We start from the raw sequence: 13,662 nt of genomic DNA, 5'->3' as shown, positions 1-13,662 counted from the left end.
CACCAGACAAGGCTGGAGATTGACCAGCTTGGCAGAAAAGGACCTGTGCCCTGGAACCAAAGACAACCAAAAGCCTCATTCATTGGGCAGAGGATTGCCAGCACCTTGAAGATGATCCTTCCCTTTCCTTAGCTCTGGTGAGACACACCAGGAGTGCTGTGCTCAGCTATGGGCTTCTCAGTTAAAGAGAGACACTGAAACAAGCTTAATAATGATGACTATGGGACTGGAGCACCTTATGTAAGATAAGAAACTGAGAGAGACAGGATTCTTCAGCTGTAAAATTATACTTTCTATAATAAATGAATATAATTATTTTAATTTAGTATACAATTTTTACTATACTAGGTGAGATAAATTTTATCCTGCTATTAAATTATAAGTACTTATAGTTCTCCATAACAGTTCACTAGGAAAAAATCCTGTGAAATCAAAATAGTAGTACAACTGGCAAACCTTTAAGCCTTTCAACATCTGATATACCAGGAACTGGATTCGATCTTCAGTTAATTTCTCATGCTTCATTATCTTACTCAAGTCTGTTCCCATAAATGGCATAACGAGGTAGCTTAAAACAAAACAAAACAAAAATAGAAAGAAAACCAAACAGATTAACTTGATTAACTTTGTTATGTAAAGCATTATTGTATGTTATAGTTCAATTACAATATTAAATTATAGATCATTCCATTTACCAAACAATTCATCCTCCCACCCTCCAAGCCTATCTGTTTTTATCTGATTGTCTCAAAGAGCTATTGCCCAGTTCTGTCACTGATTATGGAAATTTGCTAGTTATCAGAACTAGCTTTGAAAGAAACTAACCAAAAGCCTCATGATATTTCAAAGACAGCTACACAAAAAACTAAGACATTAATGCAAGGCAATGTACCTCACAGTCATGATCGAGCAGCACAGCCACTGAGCTAGCAAAATCTGGAGGATGATTTTAGGGTCTCATTTCAAACACAGGGCTTCAATGCTCATCAGGTACATGTGCACTCTATTACATATGCTGTGTAAAATGCCAGCACAGTAGACAATATGGACAACATTCATTTTGGCTCAACAATCAATATGAACACATGCTCCATGTTTTCTGTACTTCATTTTCTACATTTTTCTGTCAGATAGCTTTCTTTGTTAACATATAAATACACAAGGTTGTTTAGGAAACACAGATACACTAGATGAAATCCAGAACAGGATTTCTGGACACTGCTTCTCTAGCAACTCTAATTCACCAGAATTGTAGCAGTAAACAAGTAAAACAGCAGACATGTTAAACATCTTGTGTTTGAGAAGCCACCAAAAGGTCAGGGAGATGTGGTAGAAACAACCTGTATCAGGTGCTGTTTGGACCACTGACTGGGTAAAAAGTCACGGGGCACAACAAACCACAATGCAGATAAACACCAAAAAATTCAGCAGCAGCAGCACTTTTAACTGATCCTTGAATTTGGATGGATCCCACTGAGATATGCCACATAGTGGGAGTAACTTTTAGCCTACTGGATTGGGTTAAGAACTGCCCCACCATTTGAGCAACCTGGGCCTTAGGGTAAGAAATCAGGATTTGTAAGGTGGATTAGGGAATTCACTAAACTGCCATTTATTAAGGGCTGAAAGACAGGAAACTGATTCCAATGACAATCTGAGAACTCCAGCCCACCAAAGCTGCATGTAAGAGTTATATTAAGATGAAACTCAGAAAGAAAAGTCCATGAAGCAACAATTTTGAAATTCTCTATTTAAAAAGCAACAACCTTTCATCCCACACATGCAACAATGCTCTGCTCCAACAACAACTTGGAACTTACAAGTCATTAAACTTCTCCAGCGTTACATCTGGTGTGAATACATCCAAAATTCCAATGACCTAAAAAAAAAAGAAAAAATAGAAAAAAAATTAATGGCTGATTTGACACAATAAAGCCTAAATCACCTAATAAGTGGAAAAATATAATCTAAAACACACTGAGACATTAGCTATGGGCATAAACACGTCAGAAAGAATACCTAAAGTAGTGCCAGGATTTGTTATGTGTTAGATTTTATAACTCAGATGGCAGTTTTACCCTATAACAAAAAAATATAAAAAGTACCTACTGGAACTAAAAGTTCAGAGGCTAACAGTTTTACGTAAGAGGAGACAGTATTTTATCACTTTCAATACTGACATGCTGAAAATAAACCAGAAAAATCAGACTATAAAATGAAGCACTTGTAAGTGCTCTCCACCTAGCTGGGCCTGCTGCTTATCAATGAGGTGCACTTTAAACATCTTCCAATTTCAGCAACAGGGTAATTTAGGTACATAGACTACAATAGCTTCTTGGAAGCACAAAGAAGAAACCAGAACGAAGCTGGTTTTATTGAGAAAAAATTAGCAAGAACTTTATATGATTTACTATGGCTTATACCTCAGGTTCTCCAGAGGGTTTTATGTCAAACAAAAGCATCCTATCACTTAACAGAGAAATAATAATCCAGTAAAATGGATTTTCCACCACAGCTTTTCCTATTAGAATGGGTTTTGGGAGAACTACACAAACTGACTGGGTTCATTACACTAAATACCAATGCTACTTTCAAGACCACTGAACACCAGAAAATTAAATACACAGTACTCAATGCTCAAAAAGAAGTAGCTGCAGTGATCTAAAGCCAGATTTTAGATGCTGCATAATCCAGGCAGTGCCTAAATAACACAGGCTTTTAGAGCTGCCTCTTTTCTATCCCTGCTGCTAATTCATGACCATTTCTGTCTGTTCAGAGGAAGACTCCCAAGCCTCAGAGTGCTTGTGGTGTTTCCCAGGTGCAGGCTGCTATGTCACAGGACCACAAAATATTCTGAGCTGGAAGGGACCCACACAGATCACTGAGTACAACTCTTATGTGAACGGCCTGTGTGGGGACTGAACCCACAACTTTGCTGCTCTTAGCAACATGAGGCTATGCAGGACTTTGCCAGAAACAAGCTAAAAGACTAATAAGCTTTATAACCTTGTTCAACCCTATCTTTGTGGCCATACAGACATTAGGTCATCAAGAACTGTCATCCAAATAAGACATCATCTTTAAAAAGTGAAAACAAAGAGAAGCATGAGCAGAAATGGAGGGGGGAAATGCAAGAAAAGGACACCTTCCTTTATTTAAAGCTTTAAATGCCCAACCATGATGAAATCCTTATTGCACACATTTTTACTCTTTCCACATTAAGGGTAGACTACTACAGTTAGACTGGATATTGTCAAAATGATGAAGAAGGTAGAAAAACTAATAAAGATGAAGGCAGAAAATTATACCTCCCTTTCTCTGCACATATATCTTTGAAAAAAAAGTCACCAATAATATTTACTTGGGACTGTTATATGAAACTAATTAAAGAAGAATAAGTATTATAAAATAATAATTAAACCAACAGAGGATGTGGTTATTATTTGAAGTAATACCACTAGTGCTGACACTACAATAAGAATTTTCTTTTTTATCAGTTTTACATAAGTTTTTCCTTTGCTCTGTGGAGGTAGTGAGAGAAAGGAGGAGGATGAGATTACAAAGACATACTTTGCAACAGTGGAGCATAATGCAGCCCTACAGGCATTTCCTAAGGCAGTGTGTGTATGCAAACACACAACCAGAAAAGTAGTGTGCTCTCTTCAGATGTACATATATGAAGAAGGAAGTTAACATTTTAGCAGTAATCTTATTTAATATGCATCTTCCTTTACCAAGCTCCACTTTCTCAAAAGTCTTGCTTGTTCTCCTTAGCAAGTATTTCCATGCCCTCATACACCTAAGCAAGAACCACAAGAAAATAAATCCCACCACATCTGAATGTAGCAGTGAAAGACACTGGGACACCACAATGAGAAGAAGGGACACAGAGGAGGATGAAATAATGTGGCTGCTCTATCTCATGCATCTGTGCACCAAGGCATTATCAGGCACCCCCTGTGGAATCCAGGAGCATGAAGAACACATTTCCATGCAGAACAGACCAGCCCCAAAACACACTAGTGAAGCTCACTAACATCCTAATGTGTATCTATTCAAGTACACAGAGCTCCTGGTACTCAATGCTGCCTGATGTGCACTACTGCTGAGGCAGGGCTGCAAACTTACAGAGACAAACCTACCATTGCTGCAAATCCTCTACAGTGAATGAAGCCACCAAGAACAACGCTCAGCTCCCAAAGAAGGGAATTTTAAATAATGAACTAGAAAACTCTTTAAATATGCTAAGGATTTCAGAATACTTCTTTTCCTCTACGAACCAGGTTTTCTAAAAATCCTGAAATCCATGTTAGTGTCCAAAATGGTAAGACATACTAATAGTGAATAAATATTAAAATATAGTGAAGGACCCATTTCCTTTTCCTCAGTGATTTTTATTTAATAGTTGTGGTTTGGGATTATTTTCCTGTACTGGAGCAGAGTCATTCATATTTCCATTTAGGCCAGAGGTTTTTGCAGCTATATTAAGCACAAGGAAATATGTGATAAAAGAAATCCTCTGAGGAAGATACAACTCCAGCTACTTGTTCAGGAAAAGGAAAAGAAACAGAAAAAATGTAGTCAACTCCCTCCTTTATAATATGATGGAAAATTCTGCTTCTGTTTGAAATCTCTCAATTAAAGACAGCATTTGTAAAGAACTTTATGATGTTCCAGCACTAAAGCAAGCCACCATAAACAATCACAAGAATAATTTATTTTTTCATAGTGTTGACTATATGAAATGTACCAGAAATATCTATGAAACCTTCTATAAATGTATTTTTGGCATTAATCAGCACAATTACTGACGCTATCAGAGCTGGAAGCTCAGCTGAGGAATGAACCCAGTACACTCTGCAATGGCAATGAAAAGGATCTGTGGAAATCAGCAGCAGTGCTGCCTTTTCGGGGTCTTATTTTTACCCCAACTAACTTGCCAAGAGGCAATTTCTCCCACAAAGAATGCAGCTACTGTACATTTGACTGAAAAATAACCTCGATTTCCTCAGCCTGCACTGAAGTACTTTAATAGCTTTCATCTCAAGGACAGGGTGTAATACTGCGTCACTTCCATAGAACTACAGATTGGTTTGGCTTGGAAGGGACCTTTAAGTTCATGTAGTTCTAAACCCTTACTATGGGCAGGGACCCCTTCCACCAGACCAGGCTGCCCAAAGCCCCATTCAACCCAGCCTTGGACGCTTACAGGGATGAAGCATTCACATCTTCTTAGAACAACCTGTGCCAGTGCCTCATGACCCACACAGTAAAGAATTTCTTCCTTATGTCCAATCTAAATCTACCCTCTTTCAGTTTAAACTATTGCTCCTTGTCCTGTCTTATAAAAAGCTCCTCTCCATCTCTCTTGTAGCCCTCCTTGTGTACTGGAAGGCTGCTCTAAGGTCCCCCCAGAGCCTTCTCTTCTCCAGGCAGAACAACTCCAACCTTCCCAGCCTGTCTTCATAAGAGATGCTGCATCTTCCTGAAGCAAAACCCCACAAAACTACCCATCTCCTGGTCTAACTTGTTTTCCAAAGGTATGCTTTCACCCCAAAATATTTACTCTGAAGCCAGTGGGGAGTGGGTAGCAGCATCTCCAGCCTTTCTTAGCCTTACTGTGTGTGTCCTCTGACCACATTCACCAACTTTACTGTTGTTAACAAATAGCAGGTTCACATTGGTATGGTGGTTTCTGCCCTTCCCTTCCCAGCTGCCTTCTTTTCCAAACACCATTTCAACAGCAGAGCACAATGGTGAATAGCTCCTTACCTCTGCCTTCCCCTGTACTTTGTATTGGATTACTTCTATTCAAGGACTGACTCATTTCATTTCTGTAAAAGAGTTTCTGATGTAAGCAGCAGTACATCAAAAGACCTGAATCTAGTATAAATTAATAAGTAATGTTGGTTATGTGTCTCATGCAGTAAGCGCTGCTTTCTCCAGCAGATGTTATGCATGAAAACACAGTGAAGTTGAGTGGCTTTAGCATTCAGGCTAAACATGCAAGTACACTTCTTAAGAGAGAGCCTTGCTGAACTACATACTATGTCACATTAAATTTTCTGCAGGATTAACTTCACGTTCCTGCGCTGTTCTCATCATGGGCATCCTTTTACTACACTAAAAACTCCCAGTCTTTTTAAAATTTTTACTATTCATGCCAAGGCTTGTACCACAGTCACCTTTCCTCCTCACAGAGATGAGGGACACCTGGAATACCTCTTTTTCTTTTCTCCTGCCAGCACATTGGCACTCAAGCCATATCCATGAGCATCACCACACTCTTCCTTCAAAGGATTCATATGTAACACTGGACAGATTCAAATCCTGCAGACAGACTCACCTTCATCTCTAGACTGGATGGCAATCAAAAGAGAAAGTTTGGGTTTCAGTGCAGCTTTTCTTATTTTAATTTCATGGAATAAGCTCATCAGCCTGCTTTACCAGAACCCAAGGCTGGGTGTGAATAAATGGCTATCAGCTGAAGCCCAGCCTACATAAAGCAACTATTAGTCAAGTTAGGAAAATAGGCAGAAAGACAACAGAGATCCCTATGCTGACTTATTGACTTTGGAGTATCAAAATAAAATTAATTCAGTGTCCTGTTAGTGCCCAGTGTCCACATCTAGCTCCTAGATGTGCTAACCTTTCAGTCTGCAGAAAGGCAGACAGGAGCATTTCTCCCTTACAAATTTTTGATAGCAATGAATTGTCCAGTTGTAACTGTGTTTTTGCTTTCATAAGGACCAATAAGGAGATTTGCCATTTCCAGATAGGAAATATATGCACTTTACTGGCATATATGTACCCAAAGAATGTGAGTTTTTAGCTGGTGCAGTCCTGCAGGACTTGCTGCAGGAAACCTCTTCTAACACAGTGAGCACACTCTCATCCATTAAGGCATCACTCATCTCAACTCCCTTGTTGGTCTGATTTTGTACACTGCAGATGCTGCTGCTTTCCACTGCTCATGTCAAGCTAGATGAACTGCAAAAGGTGACAGATTTAAGATTTTTCTCAGGCAAGAACACAGCATGACTAACTATTTTCTCTGGAACTAATTCCTTCCCTGGTTGGCACTCTGTAGGTGAAAATAAAAAGCCCATCATTTTGTTTTAAATAAAAAAGAAAACAGAATTAAAAAGCAGCCAACCTAAAAGTGGATCATCCTCAGAAATGTAATTGTAGAGAGACAGATAATTTGGTGTCTGTTGGATATCCAATTCCTTCCAAAGGGGGAAAAAAGCTACATGCTTCTCATAATGCAAAACACACACTGGTCTTCAGATGTAGGAATACACCAGAGAATAATTTCCACCCTGAGCAATGAATGAGAGCATAATATAGAGTACCTTTAAACAAATACTGCACTGGTCTCTTACATACAGAGTTTCCAGGAAGGGAAAACATCTGTAGAATATTAACTGACCCAAGAAATGTTTAATGAGCATTTGTCAGAAATGTTACTCCAGAAACACATTCAGACTAACTGGTAGTACTGTGTCAGAATTCAATGTGGGTGAATACATGTACACACAGGTATACACACATGCACAAATGCCACACTTTGATAAAATCCACACTCTGCTCTGACACAAGCCACCAGCATAAGCCATTGCTCTTCTCTTCCTCTGTCCAGTGCCATCTCCTCTTGCCAGCTATTCTATACTCCTGCTTGAAAATTTCTCTTAACAACCTGGAGGTGAGGAGAGCACCAGGGCTGGAGCCCTGCAAACAACTGTGCACTTGTTTCAACAAAAGCAGTATCAAGGTATCACAATCCAAATGTGTAAGAAAAACCAAGTTATTTGCCAAAAGAAACTAAAGGTTCTGCACCTCCACTTACTTGTCTGGGTTTCACTCTGCATACACAGACATCTCCATTAACTGCAGAAGAATACACAAATACAGAGCTATGCAAATGTTTGAGAGCTAAAGCCAGGATCAAAGTTAGCACACTAGCCATATTTTCACTGCTTTTGGTTTCAAGCCAGAGCCGTAATAGGTAAATTTTAAAGGTCCTATTCAAATGAATTCAAAATGGACAGAAACACAGAACAGAAGCAGCACTACTGAAAAATAGTTCCTAAAGATAAAAAGACTGTTCCTCTGTACAAGATTCAGCAGATGTGAAAGAAGTAATCAAGAGCTGGTAAGGCTGTATGGGGAGGAATACTACAAACCAACATGATTAAATGAAGAAGAAAAACAGCCCCAAGAAGAGCTTTCTTCATTCTGCCTTAGCTGTGGTTATTCCTCATTTCCATACCATGCCCTTCCACATGCCAGCTATTTATACAGCTACAGAGTGATCCAGCAGCTTATCCCACTGGAAACAAACTTTTCTTTTTGGCATTGTCTAAGGAATTGATCTGTGTTAGACTGCTTCTTTAGTAGTAGAAACAGCTTATGAAGTTTGGGAAACATCCTGTGCCCTCTCAAATTAAAAGGCCTACCCAAAAAAAAAAAAAAAAAAAAAAAAAAAAAAAAGGAAAAAAGCATACCAGCATCATTAAAGACTGATTTACCTGTCACACACATGTGAGTACCTGTCCCTTGGCCCTCAACCCTCCTTTGGATTTGTTTGCAAAGGGCTGATGAGAAGCCCCACGTGATCAAGTCTGCGTGGTTTACACAGGAACATTCCTCACTACATGGTCTACACAGAAATATGCCTCACTACATTTACTTGAGCTTTACTTGAGAGACTTTAGGGAGAACAAAGGTCTAATGAAAGATGGTGCAACCAGCCAGCTCCTCCTGAAAATGCCTAAACAGACAAGCAAATTGACCTGTGACTTAGCATCCCTACAAAGAAAATACAAATCCAATAAAATTTGGTATAATTACTCCTGCCTTTGCTTTTGCAGGACTTCTGGTAATCCTACAACCATTCTGCATAAAAAATATGAGCATATTTCTCAAACAGGATATAATGGAGGTCATCTAGGGTATTTAGCAGTAGTTTTACTTCATTTTTCTTCACTGACACGCTGATGAATTATATCCACGAAACACAGGTTTAATGGGATCTTCTGCTATCTTAATGGAAGATCAGAGCTGTTATTTTTAACACAATGTGTCAGACCATTACAACTTCTTCCATTATTCTGAATACAGCATAAGGTTAAATAAACTGTGATAATGTATTGCTGCATGCTTAACACAAGAATTCCCTGAAGGCTACGAGGGGCAGAGATGGTCCATTGAGAGGTAATTATAGTGAAACAAGTAAAACATCACACTTTCCATAAAAGCCAACATCAAATTCCTTGTGGTCACAGAAGTAATTTTGAAATAAAATCAGGTAAGAAGAGTGAATTGGATGCAATTTTAACTATCAAATAAACAGAAGAAAGTATTTCCTGAGAGGGTGGTGAGACTCTGGAACAGGTTGCCCAGAGAAGTTGTGGACATCCCATCCCTGGAAGTGTTCAAGATCAGATTGGATGGGGTTTTGAGCAACCTGGTTGAGTGAAAGGTGTCCCTGCCCACAGCAGAAGGGTTGGAACTACATGATTTTTCATATCCTTTTCAATGTGTGGTTCATATCCTTTTCATATCCTTTCCATTCTGTGGTTCTATGTTTCTATGAAATATGCAAAAAAAAAGCTCTTTGACAGAATGGTTATGGGTCCAAGGGGTCAGGCTGAAAATCATGATAGGAGCAATATTGCCATTCTGATTTAATTCTGGATGGGTGAAGCAGCTGAAGGATTACCCTTGAGATCAGCTGAGGAACTGAAAATCCTAAGAGGCATTGCTGCTGCTTCTAATTCACCATGGCCAACGTGACTGACAAAAGGGAGTGAGGCTGGGGTGGCAGATAGGAATTGTCTTCATGGCTGCACTGCCATGTCAGTCTCATCACAGATGGGTGGAACAGTCAGTTTCTGCTTCCAACCCCTGCAGCATCATTTACTCAGTCTTTGTTCTCTAATGAATAGATGATTTTAACAATTCATGTTAAAACTTCTCCTTAGTACATAAACCGCTTCTTTCTGTGGCCCAAACTGTTTCCTATGATTGTAAATCATTCTCTTCCTTCATATATATTGATTTGTAACTTGTACAGATTGTGCTCAGGTTCCCCAGTGACCATTTTCTTCTGGACTCTTTAATTACCAATTGAGCCCACAGTGGAGTTCTAGAGTATTATTCCAAAGGGCATACACTGCATAAAACCTGCTAAGAGTGGAAAATGCTACCCAACAGATTATTCTGGGAAATGGAAGAAAAATAATCTCAAAATTCTGGACACAGTTAGGAGCTTGGCAACTGCACAGGCTGCTCTGCTCCCAAATGTTCAGTAAAGAAAACGCTGAGAGTATTTAAGCCCATACACAGAAGTTTCCTGCAAACATTAACTCTTAAACATATGCAGCAGTGGTTATGAGGCAGTTACTTTGAAGTAATCAGACTAAAACAAGTAGACAGTTTCTTAAGCCTACAAAAAGCTCTTTTTCTTTCTGGACTGTCAGGACAGCCCGCAAATTATTCTTCAAACAAACCTAGTTGGTACTCACAATATTAGTATTATAATGTTAAATGGCAATGACTAGTTATTGTTATTACCACTTTCTCTCATCCTCGCTTTTGATGTCTCAGTTTTTTGTGAAATGCTTTGAGACTCCATAACAACTGTTTTTGCACAAACTTCTTTATTTTTTTTCCTAAATTCCTAAGCAGTACTGGGACCATGAATCTTTCTCTCAACCACACTTTCAGCACTTCTTTCTACAGCTGTTCTTTCACATTACATGGGAATTATCTGCAGAGTTCTATTACCTATTCTCTGCTTCACCGTAAAGCAATTTGTTTAGTCATTTGTGGACTTTTCCTGTTTCCCATTTATATCAGCCTGAAAGGTTAAAATTAACAATAAAAAAGGAGAAAAATGCTAACCTCTTCTAAAAGATATTCATGTGTGCATCTTCAAGCAAGCTCAGGGGAACAAAAAAAAAAAAAAGAAAGAAAAGAAAAAAAGATGCTGGTATTTAAGACCCACAGACCTGTGCTCTGTGTTCTCCTGCAACTCACAGGAAGGTAGTAATGGAGACCTTAATTTCTGGCTTTTAATCCCTCTCACTAGCACTGAGCAAATTGCACTGTGGTCCTAACCTTCCCCACCCAATTTTTCCTACGTGGAAATTAAGTGGTGTTTCCCACAGGATATTCTAGTTTGTGTGAACTGATGTTTGTAGGACAGGCAGACAAAAAAACAGGCTGAAAGATTTCAGAATTCCATTCAGCTACACATGTGCCTTGTCCAAATGTACATATTTTCTTTGATTTAGAGTGCCTAAGCTGTAGTTTTGAGCTAATGACTCAACTCACGTTTTCATGCTTCATGTGTTTCAGGAGACGCAGCTCTCGGTAAGCTCGTTTGGCAAAGAGTTCAGACTGAAACGGGCGGTACAATTTCTTAATGGCCACTTTGGTACCACTTCTTCCATCGACGGCTGAGCTTTAAGGGAAAAGAAAGAGTTTGGTGAGTAAGGACCGAAGCAAGTCTGCAAAGCCCAGCAAACCCGGCCAGCGGCTGCATCCTGCCCCACGCTGCCGGGCCCTCGGGGGGAGACACCGCCCCACAGCATCTCTGCCAGCAGCCATCTCACTTCGTTCCTTTAAAAGCCTGCCAGGCTCTGTAATGAAATGTAGACAGTTATCAAAAGCTTTAAAAAGGAACATCTGCGGAGTGGGAAAAAAAAATCCCCAAACTAAAAATAAGACAAAAAATCCCACTAAACACCAAAGCCCATCACCAACGCAGAGCCAAACCGAGGGGCCCGCCCCAAGCGCTAAAACACCCCGGGCTGCAGGGACGCTGCCGCTCCGGGGTGCCGCGGGCCGGGCTCGGCAGCGGCGGGCAGCGCTGGGGCAGGGCTGGGGCAGCGCCCCCGGGCAGGGCTGGGGCAGCGCTGCGGGCTCTGCTCGCTCCAGGCACGGAAGACGCCCGGGTCGGCTCCTCCTGGCGAAGAGCCTGGCTCGGGGCGGCCAGGTGAACAGCGGGGCCGCCGCCCCTCTGCACCCACGGGGCCGGCGGCACCGGGCGGGGCCAGCCCGGGTCCGGACAACAACCGGGAAAAGTTGGCAGGGAGCAGCGCGCGAGAGGGCCGGCCCCGGCAGCATCCCCCGGGCCGGGACAGAGGCCGCCGCCCCCCTCACCCCCACCGCTCCGCTCACCACACGGCTCCGTAGGCGCCGGACCCCACCGGCTGCAGGTCCCGGTAGCGGTCCCGCACTTCCCAGAGGGTCTTGGTGATCTCCTGCCGGTAGAAGCCATTCTTGGGGGAGGACATGGCGCTGCCGACCCCCGCCGGCTCGCGCCGACAAAGAGCCCGGGCCGGGGGAGCGGGAGCGGCCGGCGCCGCCGAGCCGGGCTGCGCTGAGGGGCCGGGCCTCAGCGAGCGGCGCCGCCCGCGCCCGCCCCGCGCAGCCCCGCCGGCAGCACCGCCCGCCGGCAGCGCTCACCCCGGGGACCGGCACCGGGATCCGCACCGGCCCGGCAGCGCCCTGCGTGACCCCCAGCCCTGGAGCCTGGGGCTGCGCTCCGCCGAGTCTGGGCGCGAAGGGCGCGGTGTCCCGGCGGCAGCGGCGGAGCGAGGCCAGGGAGGCAGGTGCCGGGGCTCTCGCTGTCCGAGCGAGCCCTTGCAGTGCGGACCAAACCCCTCCGGCCGGCTCTTCTCCGCCATGGCCCCCCCTCACGTGGGGCCCGTTTGGCGTTTGTGCTCAGGTTCCGGTGAGGTGCCTTCGGCTGCTGCATCGACGTGTTAAAAAGTACGAGAGGCTGCCGCTGGCAGAGCTGGGAGTCCAAACGTGAGCTTTTGTATGGCCTGTGCCCTGTGATGAACAGGTCGTTCCAGGGTCAGACCACAAGTTACAACAATATTTCATAGAGTTAAATAAAAACCAGCCCATACTTGGTTCAGGTGCTCAGAGCAAGTATCTTGTGCATGGCTGAAGTGGAATGGAACTGTTGCAGCAGCGGCTTGAAATTACTGCAGTGCTGGAGTACGGACAAGAGCAACCTTCTCAGTAGCTATGTAGTAAATAGGCCTGGGCCAGCAACACGTGTAAGGCAAAAACCTGGTTTAAAATATGTGTTATGTGTTCTCTGTATGAATATAATTAAAATTCTTGTCCTTCAGGGTCTGGCACAACCTTTGTTTAGTTTGACTTCACCCCTGAGCAATGTTGCTGTGGTTAGATAACTCAGATTTGCTGTCACTAGAGTTCAGTTTGTGGTTTAGCTCTAAAGGAGCAATCTGGACAAGTTTCATGGCTCCCAATGCCATTTTGGTAGTTGCCACGGGCCCAGCCCTTTTGGTGCTGGACTACCAAATGTGGACGAGCCACTCTGCCCTTGCTCCTCTTGGGGTACAGAACAGCACAACCTTCCAGCTGCCAGCCCTGTGTTCAGCTCTGCTCTCCACTGACCTGTTCCAATCTCTGGTTTAGTGAGAATGCAGAGCAACCTTCTGCCATTTAGCAGTTAACATGAGGCTTGTGAGAAGTGTCAGATTAATAGCAGATGTTTACTTTTAAGAATCCACTGCCCCAGGAGATTATTTTTTAATTTCTGACATCCCTTCTATGATCTCTGCCATTCAGATGTTGGCGGTGTGATACATGGTACAGGTAAGGTGAAAGATACAA

At 42.6% G+C, this 13,662-nt stretch overlaps 1 protein-coding gene across 1 annotated transcript in view; it reads right to left on the bottom strand.

Annotated features, from left to right (window-relative positions):
* The window catches only part of LOC131558106 (mitogen-activated protein kinase 12-like), a 31,183-nt gene extending 19,712 nt beyond the window's left edge, over positions 1-11,471 (bottom strand). Inside the window, exons 1-3 of the mRNA XM_058805713.1 lie at positions 11,341-11,471; positions 1,821-1,879; positions 457-568 (exon numbers count right to left, since the gene is read on the bottom strand). Coding sequence (XP_058661696.1) covers positions 457-568; positions 1,821-1,879; positions 11,341-11,355 — 186 coding nt within the window. The 5' untranslated portion in view covers positions 11,356-11,471. The remainder of the gene's footprint in view (positions 1-456; positions 569-1,820; positions 1,880-11,340) is intronic.
* Between the last annotated feature and the right edge of the window lie 2,191 nt (positions 11,472-13,662).

The sequence above is a fragment of the Ammospiza caudacuta genome, chromosome 5 (genome assembly GCF_027887145.1).
Source record: "Ammospiza caudacuta isolate bAmmCau1 chromosome 5, bAmmCau1.pri, whole genome shotgun sequence".
Classification (NCBI taxonomy): domain Eukaryota; kingdom Metazoa; phylum Chordata; class Aves; order Passeriformes; family Passerellidae; genus Ammospiza; species Ammospiza caudacuta.
This window is presented reverse-complemented; position numbering and strand designations above follow the sequence as displayed.